The 21,024-nt window shown below is 48.0% G+C and overlaps 1 protein-coding gene across 5 annotated transcripts in view; it reads right to left on the bottom strand.

The window, feature by feature from the left end:
• LDLRAD4 (low density lipoprotein receptor class A domain containing 4) overlaps window positions 1-21,024 on the bottom strand; it is a 438,552-nt gene that overhangs the window by 257,331 nt on the left and 160,197 nt on the right. For all 5 annotated transcript variants that reach the window (XM_058438680.1, XM_058438675.1, XM_032152884.2 and 2 more), the window contains exon 3: window positions 8,330-8,751. In XM_058438680.1, coding sequence (XP_058294663.1) covers window positions 8,330-8,369 — 40 coding nt within the window. In that variant the 5' untranslated portion in view covers window positions 8,370-8,751. The remainder of the gene's footprint in view (window positions 1-8,329; window positions 8,752-21,024) is intronic.

Raw genomic sequence — 21,024 nt, 5'->3', positions numbered from 1 at the left:
CCTAGGAAACCATGAACCAGGAGATGTCTTTCACACACTACCCTGGAGTATTCTACAAATGCCAACATTAATTGAGAGGAAAAAGAGTCCATACTCCCATATGGACTATTATTGGTTAAAAAATTTTAATGGAACCATAAATCACCACCCAGACGTTAAACTTGTTTATTTTTGCATCCCATTTCTGGGTTCCCCCATTTAAATATAGTATCCTGAAAAAACACAGAGACCCGGGACTTGACTTCGAGCCAAGTTTGAAGACCCTTGGCCTGTGGCAACTCCATGAGACTCTGGAAGAGAGGCGATTATCAGCCCAGCACAGGCAGGTGGCAGGGCTCAAGTTCAGCTAAAAGCCCTATCAAACAGGATATAAGGAACCAGAGGGGAAGCCTTGTGCTGGAGATTCCTACAAGCAGAGGGCCCTGGGGGCTAAGCTAAAATCCTCAACCTCTGCAGCCCACGCCCCCGCCCCCACGCCAGCCCTCGCCCCCATGCCAGCTCCCCACACCATACCAACTCCCGCCCCTACGCCAGCTCCCGCCCCCATGCCAGCTCCCACTCCACGCCAGCTCCCGCCCCCACAACAGCTCCCGCCCCCACAACAGCTCCAACCCCCAACAGCTCCCACCCCCACAACAGCTCCCACCCCGACAACAGCTCCCACCCTGCCAGCCCCCACCTCCACACCTGCATGTGATGTCATCAGAGCTATGGCAGCTAACTGTGCAGATCGTGATGACACTCAGACTGTACACTCTTGGGACAGAAGTATGGCATGACAACTATTAAATATTTGTTAAATGAACCCCTGATTTTTATGAGGCCTTTCTGTATAGTCAACTTCAAGAAGACTATGAAAGAAGACGGGGAAGAACATTTATCGAACACCACTATAAGCCAGACTCTGTGTTTTGGTACTTTACAAATGTTATTTCACGTAATTCTTATACAGAATCTACTCACTGGCCATTATCTCTACCTCAGTGTGGTAAAGAGTGCACTTCAGAGAGGTCACAGAGCAGGAACTGGGGCATGACCGGGGCTGGCTGCTCCTGCTGGAAGCAACGCCTTCCCCAGCCTCTGAGCTCATCCGCCAACAGAGAGCACAGGAGAATCCAGTATTAAGGACTCTAGAGACATCCATACACTAACAGAGGAAGAGGCTAGGACCCAAGAAAGTACAAGAGGCCACGTATGAAAGCAGTCACCTGCTTTCTGCACATATTTGATTTCTCCAGAGCTAAGTGGCTCCATTTCAGGGATAACTACAACATCCAAGTTTCAGATGTACAATGGACAAAAGCCCCCATTTTCCAAAGAACCTAATGAGACATGGAGGTTGCTTTGATCCTGGATACTCAGTGGCAGGAGATTCATCTTAAACAATGCTCATACTGACAGTAGAGCCAGCATTCAAACTGGTCTTGGTTGTGGTATCAGCCCTAACATCCAGCAACGAGCAGTCACCATCATGAAGTCTCCCTGCAGGATGCTCTGATCATAAATAAAAAGAGCTGGAAAATGAAAGATTTCAGCAAACAAACTCATCTGTCAGATTAAATATTAATTGGAATGTTTCTGACTTCATAATTTTTATATTTAATTTCTTTGGATATTTTAGCTATTTAAGAGCTACAAAAAGATATTTATAACTATGTGTTGTACACAATCAAGTAACCTTAAAATAAATATAATTTCAGGCAATACTGAAATTATTTCTCATTCTTATTTAAAATGGGTAAGTACACATCTCAGACGTGAGACTACCACAATGCCTCTAAAAAAAGAAGATAATCACATTTGATTATCTTGAAAAAGTATAGAATGGTTTACAGGGAAGAAAATGGAGAAGAGTTTGGTGCTTATGGGAGTAACAACAAATTATATGTTATTCACACACGGAAACGTTATTAATTAAGGTTAGGTTTATAACTGAGGACTAGATTCAAGACTAACAGCATGAAGGAAAAACCAAGTACACATACCACAGTATGTGCAAATGGCTCTCTCAGCAAACTTCACTTCTCTGGAGAAAAAGCATTTGATATTTTTACAAAAAGCCATTATCAATCATTTCTACACCTACTAAATCGCAAGCAGGAAGATTGTCTAGGCTTCTCCTGTACACATCACAAAAGATTACATGGACCTAAGACAGATCCTGAAGGTGGAGAGGAAGGTGGTGGAAGGAGAGACCCTGCAGGAGATGAGAAAGCGTCAGCAATGGCATCGCCATTAAAAACTGCACAAACGATTGAGGGGTGGGCTCACAGTCACTGTGTCCAGAACTTTGGTCACACACAAGAATGAAGGAAGGCAACTCTGGGGGCCTCAAACTCCAGGATGAGGTGTCTGGACTCTTGTTATGAAGCGAGAAGCAGCCCTGGAAAGTTTTGGGGCAAGGGAAACTTATCATTAAAATCTCACTCTAAAGAGCACTGGCAGAACTAGAGAGAGGAGAGAACGGAGGCAGGGAGACAGTCTCATGACACTGTTTCTCTGCAGCACTTGACATACACCTGGCAAGAGCTCCGTCAATATTTGCTCAACAGAAGCAGCCCGCCGGGGACCACCGCATTGGCACAGGTGGGACAGGCACACGGAAGCTGCAGATGGCAGGAGGCGACCCCCAAAACACTTGTGGCTTCTCCAGAGTGCGTGCTATGAGAAGCTGTCCCTGCCTGCTGTTCTCTCTAAAATGCCTTTCAGGTCTCGTCATTTGGAAAACACTGCCCGCTGCCTGCCCACCTGGGACCTTCATACTGCACAGCCCCATATTCAAGACTGAAAAGTTCTGTAGTAAAGAAACTGGTTTAAGTTTCTTCTTCCAAGCTTTGGCCATTAATTCACCTCCACTCCTTTTATGGAGGAACAGCTCTCAATATGTCCTAAAGCAAGCATTCTCTGGGCAGCTCTGGAAGGCGGGGGCTGAGGGCATCCATGGGTCAGCCATAGGTGCAACCTTGCAGAGGAGAGGGATGAGGAATGCACGGAAGGTCTGTGGGGTGGGAAGGGCATGTCGGGAGATGATCCTGAACACAGCAGCCCAGTCACACCCCCAGCAAGCCTACATCCTTCACTCAGAGCCCACGGGGGAAACAGCTCCAACTATTCCATTTAAGTGATTCTTTTTCAGTCTCATTAGTGGCTAAGAAAACCTGGTCACCAACATCCACAAAATAGCACTTTCAGACAGACGAAGACTACTAACTACCCTCCTCTTCCTTTATGAGCGAAATAACCTTAATTTATTTAACAATTAGATCTCATTCTCCTTTCACCAGAAAGATTCGCTATAAATTCTATAGGAATTTGGTTCACTTACCTAGTTATTTGAGGTTAAATGTTTTTTTCTCTAACATTAAAATAATTTTAAAAGCCTAAGAAAATTAATTGTGCAAAACCTCTGCAGTATCCAAGGGTGGTACCATGGGCCGGGAAGAGGCAGAATCTCAAGCCAGCAACCTCTTTAGGATGTGTGCGGTGACACCCAGAAAGGATGCGTTCCAAGTCAGTCGAAACCACAAGAAACCTCAGGTGAAATCTCCACCACTATGATGGCACCTGGGACGGAGGCCGCCGGACCCAGGCTGGAAGGGTCCCTGCTTCTCTCTGCTCAGAGGAACTGGGGGTTTGTTTTTAGGACAGCCAGAGTCTTATCTTTCCCAAGTCCATTCACCTACATCATTGCCTCAATGAATGACAGCCAGGCAGAAAGAGGGCCTGGAAGCACAAAAACAGTAAGTTTATGACATCTGTGTTTTTACGTGCTCAAGTGTAACATGAAGGTGCTCCACACAACACATGGCACTCAGGCGGCCTTTAGAGCCGCATGCTGCAAAGAGCTTCACAAATGCCCTGTGAGGCAGGTGGGGGCCGCTCCACGCACAGCGGAACCATGGAGGACACACCCAATTCTGAGCACAGTCACTGTGAACAGGCGACTGGCAATGGAAGGAAACCAGTTTCAGCGCAGCCTCAAAAGTTAGGATCAATCAATCCTTCTGGAAATTCAATTATAAGCTTTAACAGAATTCACAGCTTTGGACCCAATAATTTTGCCTCAGGGAGTTTATCCTAAGGAAATAATCAAATATACAGAAGAGCTTTTATGCACAAAGGTGTTCATCAAAGCGTTATTCATAAGGGTGAAAACTGTCAAAAAGTGGACTACCCAATAACAGGAACACAATTTTAAAACTCAAGTACATGTACATGAAAATATTCTGCAGCAATTTAAAATTGTATTTATAAGAAAAATGCTCGTAATGTAATGTTAAAAGGGAATGATCAGGTTACCATATTAAATACTATTATGAACACAGTTCTGTAGGAAGAAATTTGCAAAAGACAAAACTGGAAGGATGTAAACTAAAATGTTGCCCGAAGAAAGAGTCACATGGCAAAGATGCGTGTGGGAAATTATTTTTATTCTTTTGACTCTCGCGCTTTCCAAGTTTGCTTACAATGAGCAGATGCTACTTGTAAAAGGAAAAAATTAATTTTTGATATAAAATAGTATCTAAGTGACTAAAATCATTTCTAAATTGTATATGCTGAGAAAACTAAAAATAACGTATCAATTCCTGTATGCAAGCATTCACCTAAGACCATAATTAAGAAGTTAAATATGCATCTATGTGAGTATCCCACAGTCACCCAGGAGGCACGAGGTCAGAGTGAACTCCATCACACAGGATTGCCAACGTGGCATGGGGACAGGGGCCTTCCAAACTCCCACCACCCTCATGGTACTTTCACATGCTCCAAACAAACACAGCTTCATGGCAGGTCTCCCAGCCCTCCCCCACAGCCAGAGTGCTGCCCAAAACCCTCTTAAAGAGGAATTCTGAGCCTCCACCCTCCAAGAGAATTGGAACATTAAGTGACAAATTTCTTTCAGTGGACGTATGGTTAACTGCCCAGTGATGTTTGCCTGGCCCTAAAACAAAATTTAAAGCCTAGGGAAGATGCCTCAATGCCTTATCTAAGGCAAGACTCCTTTCCATTAGCCCAGAGAATCAGCAAAATCCAAAATTTTAAGAACAGCAGCCCAACTAAGGCAGTGGGCTGGGCACCGGACTCCTGCGCACCTCCTCCTAAAGCTACATACACCTTCACCCAGTTGCCTGGGCAGGCAGAGCGTGTCAGCCCCTTCATCCTACATCACAGGGACTCTTGCAAACTATGTGGGCAGACAGATGGGAAGGGAGACCAAGAACAAAAATGATGAGCCAAGTCTCCAGGGACTCAGCTCCAGAGAAGGCTAGGCACTCACATCTCCTTATTTCACTGCTGGTTACTTCCTAGAGAGAGATGGGGAAGCTAAAACTGCCACCCTGCAGGTGCTGGTGCACCCAACAGTGTGAACACTATTCAACACATGATGGTCTGAGAACAGGCAGACCCATTATTTTGATCCCCCCTGCTGAAGGAATGGTACAAGTCAGGTGATTTTTTTGTTTTGAGATATGACCCCCTCGAGCATCCTGGCCTCTCTCTGCTGGGTGCCAGCTCCCAGTGCTTCCCAGACTTTAAAGTGAGCTGAGCACCTGGGATCTTGTGGGGATGAGAGTCCTGATTTAGCAGGTCTAGGTGATGCCAAGACCAATTAAATCTCAGTCTCTGAGGGTGAGACCCAGTTGGTGGGGAAGCTCCCCAGGGAACCCCGTGTGTACCCAAGGCCACACAGCGTGAGATAATCTGGAGAGGCCACTGGCACCAGCCAGTTCCTGCCTGCACCGAGTATGCCCCGCGGGGAGCAAGGCCAGCGTGACGGCACCAGCCTCGGAGTTGCTGTGACACCTGGCAAAGGACACATAGCAGGAGCACGGTTCCCAGCACAATGTGGCTCCAAAACAGTGGCTATGGCGAACACCCCACCACTGCCGCCAGCACACCTGTTCCTCAGCCAGGCTGACACTGCGGGGAAGAGGCCAAAGTAAGGAAACAGATTCTTGGGAAACTCATAAACGTGAGCTGAAAGAGAGGAGCCAAAGTATTCTCAGCACAAAGAAATGATAAAATGTGCAGTGATGAGCAGAGCCCATTAGCCTGACCTGTTCACTCTACAACACATACATGTATCAAAACATCTCACTGGAACCTACCAATATAGAAAACTATTATTCATAAATTACAAATAAAACAAAAACGTGAGCTGGGGAGGAGCCACAAGTGGGTGGCTGTGAGCAAGTGGGGAGGAAGGTGGGGTGACACAGGCCCCAGGGGTAACAGCTGCCATATACCTCAGCTTAATATGTGAGAGGTACTGTCCTACCTGCAAGAATCCTGCAGGCAGAGCCACGGGATGCTGAGTATTCTAAACAGAGCCTCAGTTTGGCCTTTCCCTTTCCCTTGGGGCAGAGGTATCCCCAGCACCCCAGAGTGTGAGGATGGCGTGGGTGTCTCAGTGGGAGCCACGTGGACCAGCATCAGGTGCAGCAGGGTGAGGAGACGGCCCCAGAACCCTGACCTCTGTGGGCCACCCTGCGGCCTCCACCCTGCAGTCAGGTCCACGGACAGGGCAGCTTCCTAAAAGAGTGCGCCACTTTTCCTCGGGCTCTTTTTGTCCCATGCTCACTTCCTTTTCTTTTCTTGTTCCCTCTTCCTCCCAGAACTACTCTGAAGAGCTTCTTTACGTCAACTCCTAGGTGCTGCTCCTCCCCAACTGCCTCCTGAGGTGTCGGGAGAAGGGACAAGGAGGCTGAGCACACACCCGGCCACTTCTCAGTTGCTTCTGCTGCCCACCCCCACCTGGAGGGGAGGAGTATCCATGAGGCAGTTGCCCATCCCCGCCTGGAGGGGAGGGGTATCCACAAGGGAGCTGCCCAACCCCATCGGGAGGGGAGGGGTATCCATGAGGGAGCCGCTCCTGAGACGGAAACAGCTGAAGCACACGCAGTAAGGATGAGGAAGGATAGGGTTTCTAGACAGCTGGGCTGCAGGTATGAAGATGGTTCAAGAGAGCTTAGCTTTGCACGTGCTCCCCCAACCTTTCGTCTACACAGCTGCAGAGCTCATCCACATGGGCCATGACCTGCACACCACAACCTGGGAGGAAGGGGTACACAGCTGTGGAGCTCATCCACATGGGCCAGAGAGTAACCAGCCCCTCACAATCTGGAGGGAGACATCTACACAGCCGCCAAGCTCACCAGCACGGGCCTTGACCCACCTCCCACAACTCGGGGGAGGCACTGTCACTGAGACCCCATGTCACAGACTATGTGGTGCAAGCTGCCTCAGGAGGTCGCCTGCAGGTACACACAGAAGTGGCCAAGGTTGGGAAGACCCGTCCCCTCGTTCTTCCTTGGAGAGGCACCACAGTGGCGCTCCATCTCTTCAAACCGGAGCCACGGGGACTGCGGAGGAGGGCAAGGCTGTCTAGGAGCTGACATCTAATCCAAGGAGGCCCATGCCAATCAAGCCTGAGCCCCTGCCCCTCTCTCCAGGCATCCCAACAGCCTGACCTGCTCCCTCCACAAAATCTGAAAAGCTGCAAACTTCTGGGACTCACAGAACCAGAGAATAGGGTCACTTCTTGTGACTATTCCTACCATCTTTCTTTTAAATGAAAGGCAACCTCCACAAAACCTTTTATGTAAACACGTTCTCCCTGGATTCCATGAAGTTCCTCAATGTCACAGAGCCCAGTCTGTCTACAAGGAGCCAGAGGCCCAGAGGATTAAGTGGCTTCCTGGAATGTTACATGAATCAGACAAAAGAGCCAGGATCCGAATTCAAAATCCCCTGTGTCTTGGGCGAGGGCTCTGGGCACCAGCCAGACTGTGTGGTTCCCTGCAAACTGCCAGCCAGGGCCAAATCACCGCACACTGGGGGGTCCCACTTCTCCCTGCTCACTGCAAGACGAGTTCTGCCCAGTTGCCCCAAGCACACAAATAAATGTGAGAAATTAAAGATGGGAAGGCACCAAGCACACATCGGCAATTAATCTTTTCCCTCGGAGAATCTTCCCGGTTCTGTAAAGAAACCACACTTCCCCTACCCTCGCTCAGCAAGTGACACATTTCCTTAGAGAACAGAGACTTGGAAGACGCTGCGAATACTGCAGGATATTGTGTGTATCCTATCATTCAATAAAAACAGAAGCAAAAAAGTGTCAAACACTTTTTCAAACTGCTGTTGAGAGAGCGAAGGAAAACACATTATTATTTTGTCAAAATCAGTCACCACAGCAGCCTGAGCCCTTGACTGCATTGCCTTCAGCTCCTGACCGCAAAGGTAGGTTCACTGCATGCAGTGGTTTGGGAGTTTATTGCCTCCCAGGAGTGGAGGCAAAGCCTTGGATTACCTGGAGCATGCTCACCTGTGAAAGCATTTGTGGCCTGAAAACCAGCTTCCGGCATACTGCTCCCTGGACAAGCCTGTGCTCCAACTCTTGCGCTGTCCCGTCGAGGAAGCCGCCGGGCGAGGCTCAGGTCACTTCCATCTTAGCCTGTCCGAGTCCATCGCTCTGCTAGGCTGGCCTCTGGGAGCATCCGCGGCCCACCTGCCCGGCTCTCGCGCGGGGAGGCAGTACCTGGGTGTGGCACCTGGGCGGCGGCGGTCCCCGCTCCCGTCAGCCGTCCAGCCAGGGCGCGGAGGCCATGGCGCGGGTGGAGGGGCTGGCCCTCAGGCCCTCAGAACACGGGCACCCCTGGCCACGCCGCTGCCAGCATCCTGCAGGGTCGCACCTGTACGCGGGTGCTCCTGGTCCCAGCCGCGGCTCTCTGTGTTCCGCCTCTGAAACTGAAAAGCAAGAGGTCACTTTCGTGATGACCAGCAGAAGCGTTACAATTAACAGGCCTATAGAGGCCAGAAAGGAAAAGCCACGGAGCTGCCTCCACGACCCCATCGTGGGCATGGGGGCTCCCACAGGGGCTGCCAGAGTGGGAGGAGCTCCACCTGCTCCCAAGGCCACAGCTATGCTCCTCCCAAGGTTCAAATGTCCCTCCTGGGCCATTCTGCCCTCACAGACACCCTGGAAAGAAGCTCATTTCTCAAGCTGGTTCCCAAGGCCTTAGACTGGGGTCTGCGGTGCATGGCCACTGGTCAGCACTCCAGGAAGAAAACGCAGGACTTGCATGGAGCAGTTTTTAAAAGTGATTCTTTCTTTCTATCTATCTATCTTTTCTTTCTATCTATCTATCTATCTATCTATCTATCTATCTATCTATCTATCTGACTATGAATGACAGGGTCTCACTAAGCCACCCAGGCTGGCCTCAAACTCCTGGCCTCAAGCAATCCTCACAAAGGGCTTGGCCTCCCAAAGTGCTAGGATTATAGGCATGAGCCACCATGCCTGGCCTAAAAATGGATTCTTAAAAGGAAAACAAATGCCCACATTAACTTTTTAGTGAGAATAGGAAGGAAAAGCAAATTTAATCTATAAACTGCTCCATATGTTACATAATAATAGAAGCATTTTGCCTGTAATCCCAGCACTTTGGGAGGCTGAGGCAGGAGGATCACCTGAGGTCAGGGGTTCGAGATCAGCCTCACCAACATGGAGAAACCCTGTCTCTACTAAAAATACAAAAAAATTAGCCAGGTGTGGTGGTGTATGCCTGTAATCCCAGCTACTCGGGAGGCTGAGGCAGGAGAATCACTTGAACCCGGGAGGCGGATGTTGCAGTGAGCCAGGATCGCGCCATTGCGCTCCAGCCTGGGCAACAAGAGCGAAACTCCTTCTCAAAAAAAAAAAAAAAAAAAAAAAAATAATAAAAGCATTTTACAAAATGTTTTTCAGATATTTTAATGTTCCCTTAAACATAAAGCAATATTAACAAGAATGTCAGAAGCCCAAAGGATGAGACTTTTAAAACAGAATCCTGAATATCAATCTCCAATATTTAGGAAAAGAAACCTCTTTTATGTTATCACTTCATCCTAATTAATTTATAACCAATTTTTAGAAAATGTAATCTCATTCTTCTTTTTCATCATCGAACTAAAGAAAAAGAACTTAAGAGAACAGAGCACAGAACAGAAAGGAGCCGTCTGTTAACCACGTTGCTATAAACAGAAGGTAGTGAAGTAACACATCACTGATACGTACTAATTATAAGGAGTACCTTATAAATTAATGAAGTACTTTAATGATACTAAGACATCTAATTCTATTACCTTCATGTATCTATAGTAACATTCTCAGTTAATAAGGTATGGCCCAGTAGGAGTCCTCAAGTTTAAAGAACACGTAACATTTTAATTAAAAAATAAATTATTTCTGTAAATGGTGGCTTTGAAGTGCTTGAAAATGTGAGAAAACATTTTTTCTCTGAATTCTAACATTCCATCTAAAAATGGCCAACACGCAGGTCCTACAGGAACTTTGGAAGAAAACTAGTTGCACCAGCATCATGAACTTTGGGAAATGGAATTTATCCTGCCAGATAAAAACAAAAGCCCACCTGCCCTAAAGCTTTGATTTTTCTCTGCCCTTTTCTATGACGCTTTTGGTGTGCAAATATGCTAGACTTTATTTGTTCTTATTCTCTAAACTCAGAAAGAAAACCAAACTGCAGGGAGGTTTTTGCTGTTGTTTTATTGTGGGATTTTTGTCTATTTGTTTCATTGCAGAAGTTATGCTACCTCACTTTTTTAAAAATCAGGTTATCATAAGGAAATAATGAACAGAATGAAGAGACAACCGATAGACTGGGAGAAAATATTTGCAAGCCATACTTCTGATAAGGGCCTAATATCCAAAGTATATAAGGAACTCAAACAACTCAGTAACAAGAAAACAAATAACCCAATTTTTAAAATGGGCAATTACCTGAAAAGATGTTTCTCAAAAGAAGATATACAAATGGCTGACAGATATATTAAAAAACGCTCAACATCTCTAAGCATCAGGGATATGCAAATTAAAACCACAATGAGCTATCACCTCACACCCATTAGAATGGCCATTATCAATATTGGCAAGGATGTGGAGAAAAGGGAACCCATGCATGCTGTTGGTGAGAATGGAGATTGGCACAGCCATTTCGGAAAACAGTATGGAGGTTCCTCAAAAGACTAAAAATAGAATCACCATATGATCCAGCAATCCCACTGCTGGGTATATATCCAAGGAATTGAAATAGGTATGTCAAAAATGTATCTACACTCCCATGTTCATTTCAGCACTATTCACAATAACCAAGATACGGAAGCAAAATAAGTGTCCTTCAGTGGATGAACACATAAAGACAACATGGTATGCATACACAACAGAGTACTATACAACCTTTAAAAAGAAGAAAGCTCTTGTCATTTGCAACAACATGGATGAAACGGGAGGACATTATGCCAAATGAAATAAGCCAGGAATTGAAAGACAAATACTACATTATCTCACTTATAGGTGGAATCTGAAAGAGTCAATCTCACAGAAGGAGGGTAGAAAGGAGATGACCAGAGGCAGGGGGAAGAGCAATGAAGAAAAGGGAAATGTTGATCAAACATACAAAAGTTTCAGATGGACTGGAGGAATACGTTTTAGTGACGTACTGCATTGCATGGTGACCACAGTTAATAAAAAAAGTATCACAAAAAGCTTTCAAAATTGCTAAAATAATAGATTTTTAACATTCTTACCACAAAATATGATAAGTTGGTGAGGCGATGGATATATTAATTTGTTTGAATTGAATATTTCTACCATGCATACATATACCAAAACATTACATTGTACCCCACATATATGTAGTTATTATTTGTCAAAAAATTAATAGAAAAATGAAGTTATCATACATCCCACATGTCAAAAGGCTATGGGAAAGACTGAGGCCAATGTGGATCAAAATACAAGAAACGACCAACTTCCCAGTTTTCTTATGCTGGCTTAATCACCCCCACCAATCCTTAACTTTACATCTTCTAAAAGAGAGGTTAGACACAGTTGTGTAATAGCTCCCATGAGGTCTAAGCATGGTCATGGCCAGGATTTTTAGGACAGTGTTGTGTGCGGTTCCCAACAAAAGCAGGATGAACACAGCTGTGTTACTGCATCAATGGATAACGTGCCTATTCCTATATACACTGAGTCTCCCCCAATGCAATTTTCAAGGTAAAATGCAATTATAAATACTATAAAAAGTCTTCTTCCTCACTGCTAGCCACAAAGATTAGCTACCCTTTCTAGGAATACGCAGCAGAGGTGCAAGCTTCGTTCTGCTCAGTGAAAGACTGTGACCACCCAGAAGGGGCCAGAACCCAGCAGCACTCAGTAAGTATGTCAGGTGACCAACAGGCAGGGCAGGGTGGGTGATCAGGACCCAGAGAAAACTCCGAGGGCCAGCACAGTCAGCAGAAGCCTGCAGGCCCAGTTCTGGACAAGACGTGTGCTTTTAGTTTAGAAACCAACCAGCAATCAGCACGGCCATGCTGGGCATCTGTGGAGCAAACACGTGGAAGTGTAAAAGTTGGAGGAGTTGAACAAATGCTGCTCGCCGGCCGTCCCTCCAGTCTTCTGCTCTCGTGAGCCTCCTGCTCATGAGCTGCCACTCAGCTTTCCAGTCTCAGCCCAAACAACCCTCCCTGGAGATGCTTCTTTGACGGCCCCCAGTCTAAGTCCAGACCCTGCTACGCAACCCACAGCACCTGATCGGCTTCCCAACACATCTGCAGTTGCGACTCCACACAGGTGTCCTGACTGCACCATCCCTGCCCGTCTCCCCCACAAGTGCCATGAGAGCAAAGGCACTGGCCAGCAGATCCTCCAGTTCCCCCTGGCACCCAGCAGGTGCCCAGTAAATATGTGTTTCCTGAGCAAACACATGAGTGAAGGAAGGCACTTATGTGAAGCTTCCCTGAGTACTATACCCAGCATAGAGAAGGCTCAGCAAACACCTACACAATTAACCCAGCCCCAGCTGCGCCTGGCAAGGGGCATTTCCCAAGTGGAGGTGCTGCTCCTCAGCCTGCTTGGCTGGGACCCTCCGGGCTAGTTTTCCCACCACCCCACTAGAAGAGTCGAGATGATGATTACAAGCAGTGAGCCTGCTGCACTTACACTTCCCACAAAGTCCTATCCAGCAAAGGCCTTCAGAGGTCATTGACTTAAATGCCTCAGGCTACAGAGAGAGAGCAAGCACTGCCCCATGGAGGCTCAAGAACTGCGCCCAACACTGGCAGCAGGAGAGCAGGACTGACCCTGGGCCTCTTGCCCTGAAGGCACTGCTTCCCATGCTACTCCTGAGGCCCAGGAAGCTCCCTAAACCCAAATGGCTTAAATCAAGAGAGAAGGAGAGGGGGGAATACAGGAAGAGGCAACTTACCCAGGATGCAAGGTCACAGTCAAGAGCCCCCCCAGGGCAGCAAGCACATGGTCATCATTCTACACACACACACACACACACACACACACACACACACACACACACGGAGGTTCTATTTATACTGGGAAGATGGGCAGGACTAACCAGGAAATAAATTAATTCAATATTGCACTTGAAAAATGTCATTAAGTCCCTCCCATAACAGAGCAACAGTTACTAAGGAAATAGAGCACGTCAAATGGAAAAACACCCCCACAGGAAGGGACATTTTAAAAACATGAACACTCACAAACCTAACCAAGTAAGTTACAGGGTATGTCTGCCTTACCAGTTATTCACAAAAACTTATATGAAATGCAGTCCTCCTCAGAGTCATTCAGGAATAAAAACTGAACTGTGTCCACATTGTATCTTTCATTAAAAGACACTGTAAAAACAGACACATGGGGTTCAGGAAATGTGAGGGTCACACACGGGCACAAAGGCCAAAATCCAACGGAGAAGTGAAACAGCCTTTTTTCCAAAATCAAGTAGCATTAAAAAAACCGTAGTGCATAAAAATTGACGCTGCAGTTTCATTTTTTATTTCCTCCTGCTGTGGACAGACTGTTTCGCTGGCGGAATGTCGGTTACCTAGGTGACAGCTCCACAGCCGCAGCGACCGCTCCAGGCCCCACAGACGCTCAGGGCCGATCCCCAGCCTGTGGATGCCGATCCCTGGCCACTCTACCCACCAGAGAAGTTTCAGGGAGAAAGGAACACTGCAAAACAAAGAGGTCATTCTAAACCTTGGCAAACTGGGGCTCTGTTGCAAAATTTAAAAAAAATAAAAATGACCATGTTTGAGAGCTGCACTGCACAGTTCACCTATGCATCATCTCACTCTATGTTCATTTAGGATCAAAGAGGCAAAGGGCTTGTCATGAGACAGATGGGAGAAAAAGTGGGAAAAAGACACTTGAGAAGCTATTTCCGACTTGAGCTGAGACCAGGTGTCCCTCCAAGGGAGATGTCACACGTCTCCATGTGAGTGCCTCAGAGCTCATGGATAGTGCAGACCTTGGCAATGGCCAGTCTCAAGATCTCCTAACAGTAAAGAAAAGGAGGTACTACAAATAAAACACCTCTGCCTCCAGGCAGCCAGCCGTAGGCAGAGAGCCCCAGGAAGGGACCCACCCTGCTTCTGGTACCAGTGGTGACTCCCGGCCCTGGCTCCCATCTCCCCTTTTATACAATGAGGAGGTGAAACTGGAGGTCCCTCCCATTCCAAAAAGTCCCCTGTGGCCATGTCTCTGGCCGAGAGAGGGCAAATGGGCATAAAAAAGGACACAGTGGGCGGGCACAGTGCCTCACGCCTGTAACCCCAGTGCTTTGGGAGGCTGTGGCAGGAGGATCGCTTGAGCCCAGGTGTTTGAAACCCACCTAGCCAACATAGAAAGTCCCCATCTCTACTAAAAATATAAAAATTAGCTGGGCATGGCTGCGCACACCTATACTGGGGAGGCTGAGGCAGGAGGATTGCTTGAGCCCAGGAGTTCAAAGCTGCTGTGAGCTGTGATTGCATCACTGCACTCTAGCCTGGGCAACATAGCAAGACCCTGTCTCTTAAAAAAACTAAAGAGAAACAAAAGAAAGGGACATAGAGCAGAAGCACGGAAAATCCACATGGAAATGCAAATCTGAGAGCAAGTCAGAGAAACGGGCTGCCTATAGCCAGGGAAGACTGAGTTGGAGTGTGATGAATTTTTCATGCTACTTTTCATCTCTGTGATGTGGGGGTGCAAAATAACATGTAGCTTTTTTAACACAACCTCCAAGCCATCCTCACCCTGGGTAGCTCAGTGGGATCTGGTTACTTGTTCAGGGTAATGTAGTTCAGGGTAGCGTAGTGCCTTGCTGTAGGTCACCAATTCAGGAAGCAAGTACAAAATCCAAAACATCTGATTCAAAGACACACACAGGCTGCGAACAGGAAAAGCAGTAATTATATTAGAACATTCTTTAAAATGTCACCTTGACAAATCCGACACTTGATAAATCCTGAGGCTCTACTCAAACCAAGTTGGAGAGAGTTCCCCCCAAAATAAACAGGATAACTGTCCTTAATGCATTAGTAAGTCTATAATTATCGACTCATATGATCTAGCAGCAGAGGAAGCCGCAAGGAGTCATATATCCGACCCCTGTGCTTTGTGGAGGAGGCGATCCAGAGGCTCAGGGAGAGGGGACAGGTTGAAGGTGAGTGCAGGAGGAATGCAAGCCAAGGCTGGAACCAGGTGTCTGGATCCTGGCCCAAGCTTCCAGTTCCACTGTCCACACACAGCGGCCATAGGAGACACTGGCTCAGGAGGGAGAGCCTACAATGCTAGGAAGACAGCCGTGCACACCTGCACCAGCCGCTCGCTGGGAATCAGGGAATACCGGGAAGATCTCCACTTTCCAGGGCCCGAACCAGGCCATTCCCAAAGCACCCACATGCACAAGGGAAAGGGTCAGAGCTTGGCCCAGGGGCAGATGATCCCTGAGCAGACATGCATTCTGGCCTGAGCCTGGTCTGAGCACATCACAGACACCTCCACTGTGGCCACCAGCCAAGCAGAGGAAATGCCCCCCCAGCCAACCCGGCCCCACCCCTGTAGTGGTTCCGCTCCCACTGTGGCCTGGCGTGAGGGCTTGGGCTGACGGGCAGGGGGCTGGTGGGCAGGGGCAGGCCTCTGCAATCCTCCACACCCAGGGATCTCCCCCACTCCAGCTTTCTTCAGATAAAATCAGCTTAAAACGGGCATGACAGGCAAACCAGGAAGGGGGTCAGACCGTAGGCTAACAAGTGTGGGCAGGAAGGGAGGGGGAGCTGTCTCATTCTTTGGTGGGAGTAGAAAAGAATATGAACTGACAAGCTGTTTGTACGAAACAATTTTCATCCCCCTTGCCAAGCCACTCCTTGCTGTCAGCTCACAGCAGGCTTCCCTGGGACACCTGTGCCGGCCCACAGTCTTCCCTGCTCTCTGGCCTGCAGGACGCCACCAAAGCTGCATCTCTTCATTCAGTATTTCAACAGCTATTTGTGGGGTCATTACTCTGGCAGGCACTATTTTAGGAGCTGGGGAGACAGCAGTGAGCAAAACAAACCAAGCTCCTGTCACCATGGGGCCCAGATCCTCGTGTCTCGTCTGCCTCTGCAGGTGTTTCTGGACAACGCTTCCTGATTATCCTTGGCATTGACCATGGGGACTAGAATACAATAGGTACCCAATAAATGCTGACTGTACTGCACAGAATTCTAGCTGAGCCTCAGCTGGGTCACCTCCTTTTCAATCTATGGCCTCTGTCCTGCATCTGGGCGCCACACACAAGTGGCTGCTGGCCTGGGGGTGCCCCATGGGGGACATCGTGGCTGGGAGTTTACTGCACAGGCAGTGCCCAGCCCCACGCTGTTTCAAACATGCTCAAACAAGAGCCTCATACAAAGGGGCCAGAGGACAAAAGTCTGGGCCCTGGCCACATTGGGTTCACCTCATTCTAGGCAGTGTGTGACTTAGGCAGTTACTTAAAGCCCCTGAGCCTCAGTTTCCTTGGCTGTAAAATGGAAGCAATGATGGCACTGGCCTCATAGAGCCATCGTGTATGTAATGAGAAAACACAAACAAAACCCTGATCTAATGAGGGCTGGAGAAGTTACCACCCCTCCCAAATTACTACAACCTGCCTCGGCAGATGGCCGATGAAATCGTGTCTCTAACACGTCTCAGCCCACCCTCTTCCAGTTCTTATCTGACCCAACTGGATACAACATCAGATTTATCTCCTAGTTCCTCTGCTAATTTGTCTTGATTTTTTTAAAAAGTTCCCAATAGATAAAAATCAAAGCTCAAATCATTCCATGCCAGCTAAAATTAACAACAGAGAGAAACAGGAGAAAGGATACAAAATTAGAGAAAGTGTGTGGGTGAGGTTTTTGGTATGAAATGTGGTAGAATAGTAGAAGAGGAAAAAAATGTCAAGAAAGAAACTTGCCTTTAAAAGGAAAAAGATAGAGGCTCTTGATATTTGATTGGCTTTTTTTCATGTTTTCATACTGAAATATAACATTTAAAAAGCAGCAATAGAAAGAAAAATAATAAATTTGACCAAGTTTTTACATCTCCTTCTCGGAAAATCATCACACAGGGTCCTGTCTGCTGTTCTTCCGTCTCTTTTCTTGTGTGTTTTGTTCCCTTGGTAAAGTGCTGACCTTTTAAGTTCTTCACATGCACCTCTCAAGCTTCCACACAGCCCTGAGAATGAAAGATGGCACAGAGAGGACAACAAACCACCCTTCAGACAAGTAGGGTGCTCCCATGCCCCTCTGCTGGGCGAGGCAGGCTGTGAACCTGCAACTGTCCCCAGGAGCAGCTGTCACAGAGTGCAGGGAACTCAGGGGAAGGCTGCCTGGTCTTTAACTAATTAATGGGGCCACACCAGGACATGCAGCAAAACACCCTACACCTTAAGGCTCAGACAAACTGATAAGCAATAAAACAGCCAATGTTCCCTACAGAAATGAACGATCAGAGTCATTTTAGTCGCCTGCATTCACAAAGCCTCCTAAGCATTCCTTGTTCACCAAGCTCCAAACCAGCTCCACAAGTGCCTCTTAAATCAAACACACAGGGAACAGCTGAGCTTTCACGAAGCAATTCTGTCTCATTTGCTCACATTCATTATCTGAGGAATATATATTCCTTTAGGACAAAGAAAAACTGTCCACTTTATATAATTTTTCACAACTCAGTATCCAATTCAAGGTGAGTGGGGATGGACAGAAACGCTCCAGTAAGACTTTTCTTAGATATTTCCAGGGGAGAGTCTGTGTTGTCTGGGGATGGGCCTACGAGGCTCTGCCTATTGCTCCATGCAACTTAATGTAGGCTCAATGGCGGGTCATGCTCACGAAGCTCTTGGGACTGGCCAGCAGTTTGTGCTCTGGCGGAATGACGACTCCTCACTGCCTGAGTATGTCCGTTATGACAAAAGGTAGGGGAAGTCCCACTTTCCTCTGGAAAGAGGAAGCAGTTTCTATTGCCTGCAGAGGAGAAACAGATACAGGCCCATCTAATATCCTCTTAGAACTTAAACTTTGGTTCAACCACTCTGCTATTTCTCCCATTTAAGGGAACCAGAAGAAGAAATAATTTGCAATTAATCGTGTGCCACCCTAGGAAAGTCATGGGTTGTACAACCACCTGGGAGATGCCACAGGCACTCATCTAAGAGCTAAAAGATAACCTCTAGACCAGCCTTTCCAAGAATGACTTGCAATTCAAGCAGCAAAGCCATCACTGAGGCAGACCAAGTTATGGAAACAGACGTGGCGCAGCCTAGTCAGTTCATGTTGGTGAAATAACTTAATCTGACCACAGAAATCCAACAAGATGCATATTTCAGCAGATGTCTGAAGGACAGAATGCAAGACAGTGTTGTCAGAGGTGGGCCCTGGCCTTGATGTCCCTGGCAGTGAGCCGGCCCACGAATGTGACAGAGGAGCTCTAGGGTGTGACACACAACATCGAACGCCACCTGCGGGGCCCGGCACACCAAGCCTTCTGACAGGCAGTCCTGACTCCATGCACCTTCAGGGAGCAGTGCGAGAGCTTCCTGACTTCCTGCAAGGCCAGGTGAGGCAGGATGTGAAAGTGCATCTGTCCCCAGGAGCAGCTGTCACAGAAGGCAGAGAACCCAGGGGGAGGCTGCCTGGTCTCTAACTAATGGGGCCACAAACCCCACCGCTGTGTTCTGGAGACCTCCGGCCAAGCAGAAAGAGTTCATTAGACCAATTTCCACTGCCTTGGTAACAAAGGCCCGTGCGTGTGCTCTCACACAGGAAAAGCAAGTGAGGGTTATTCATGGGGAAAGCACCACAGACAGGTACCATGTGTCCCGCCAGGCAGCCCAGGCAGCGGTAAAGACACGTGCCCTCTTGGAAGACAGAACTGGCCCCTCTGGAACCACGTATGATAGCGCAGTCTTCCACAGCACTGGAGGCCGAGGGTGTGCTGAGTTTGCTGGGCTTCAGAGGCACTGATCGGCAGCTGCAGGAGCCGTCTCATCCTGAGCTGTGCCCTCACCTGCAGAAGAAGCCCCTGTGTATACCTGATGCTGAAAGGATCTGTCTGTCTTACATGTCCACAGTCAGATCCAGGCAGGAGAATTCCTGGGATCCACCAAAGAAAACCACAGGACGCCGTTGGCAAGAGGGAATGTAACCGCCACGCTTGGCAGCTGACGCCGCTGTTCATGGGGATGCACAGGCTCTGAGAGGCCTTTCATGATCTAAGCGACCGTGGGCCGCACCAGCCTGACCGCCGACTTCCTCTGCATGGAAAGTCGTGTCTTCTTTAGATTTTTCTTTTTCCCTCTCAGAATCTGGCCCTTATTTATTCCCTTCCCCACTGGAGTCGACAAGTAGGAATGGATTTATTCCAACCCCTACTCTGCATGGAGACCTGAGCACATTTCTTCAGACGGAGGCCAGTGCCCGCAGAGCCTGGGAGGACAGGCAGGGAGGGGCAGCGTTCCCACGACAGACAGCAACCTGGTGCCCACGCTCCCTCCCAGAGTCTGATGAAGTGAACACAGTTCCCTCAAACGGCAAGAACGAGGACTTGATTTCACTCCTCCAAGGAAAGTAAGCTGCTGCCACTTTCACCAAGATAATCTGGGCCAGTGTTCCCCAAATATCCCCAATACCCCAGGCAATCACCAAAACTACGCTCTATTTTTACTTAAAAACTAAATAATTAACAAATACTTGAAATCGGGAAACACACATACGCCAGTGGACAAAACCAGCGTTGAAGAGCAAGGCGCTGGCGGGCGGGAGGAAACAAGGAGAAGGCCTCCCACCAGGTGCAGGCTCCCTGGGAGGGAAGAAGAGGGTACTGTTCCCTGACGGTACAAAGGGAGGGGAGGGAAAAGCAGAGCACCATGATTGCCCCAGTAAACTCCACTCCATAACTGAACACTCAGAGCGTTCACTCAGGCCAAACAGGGCCTGCTTAGATTAGAATTTAGCTTTTCATCTTCAAATACTTTAAATAGGTCAGCATCACTATACTTTGTCCTCACCACCAACCCAAGCCTCCCCATCTCACTCAGCTTCGGCCCTGCCCTGACCCAGCAGGCCCTCATTTCCAGCCCAACACACACAGCCAGCTGTGACTCACTCGCACTGCCGAGCCACAGGGATTCCCCACGTCGGAGAAATCACTCCTATCGAAATGACTCATCTCCTCACTTCCTTTGAATAAAAACATGTTATTATGTTCAATAAAACCATACAAGAAATAATAACTAAAGATGGCATTTAAATAACTTATACCAACACCTAAAAATGGCTTCCTGGAGGAAAAGGGAATGACTGGCATTTTCAAGGATATTTTCCTTTTCTCCTCCTTTTCCACCGGCCTCTCCTCCAGATGAGTCCTGGCTGCATTCAGAGCTGCACGGACCCCTGGCCTAGAGGTAAACTTGGGCAAAGCAGGTTTTACAGTGAGCACAGAGGCTGCCATCAAAATCTAAAAGCAGTCTAGCTGCTCCACTACCGTCCCCTTCCCTTCTAGTTCCCATGGAAACAGACCTCAGATCGCCAAAAACCGGGTAAAGATAGCACCATGCCCAGTGTTCCCGCAATCTGTTTCCATGGGAATGGGAAGGGAAGGGAATGGAGGCTGGGTGGCTAGACGCCTGCAAATCTCCATCCCCATCATGGGGC

This window comes from Hylobates moloch, unplaced genomic scaffold, assembly GCF_009828535.3.
Source record: "Hylobates moloch isolate HMO894 unplaced genomic scaffold, HMol_V3 SCAFFOLD_5, whole genome shotgun sequence".
Taxonomy (NCBI): domain Eukaryota; kingdom Metazoa; phylum Chordata; class Mammalia; order Primates; family Hylobatidae; genus Hylobates; species Hylobates moloch.
The sequence above is the reverse complement of the archived record's forward strand: the minus strand, read 5'-3'. Positions and strand labels throughout refer to the sequence as shown.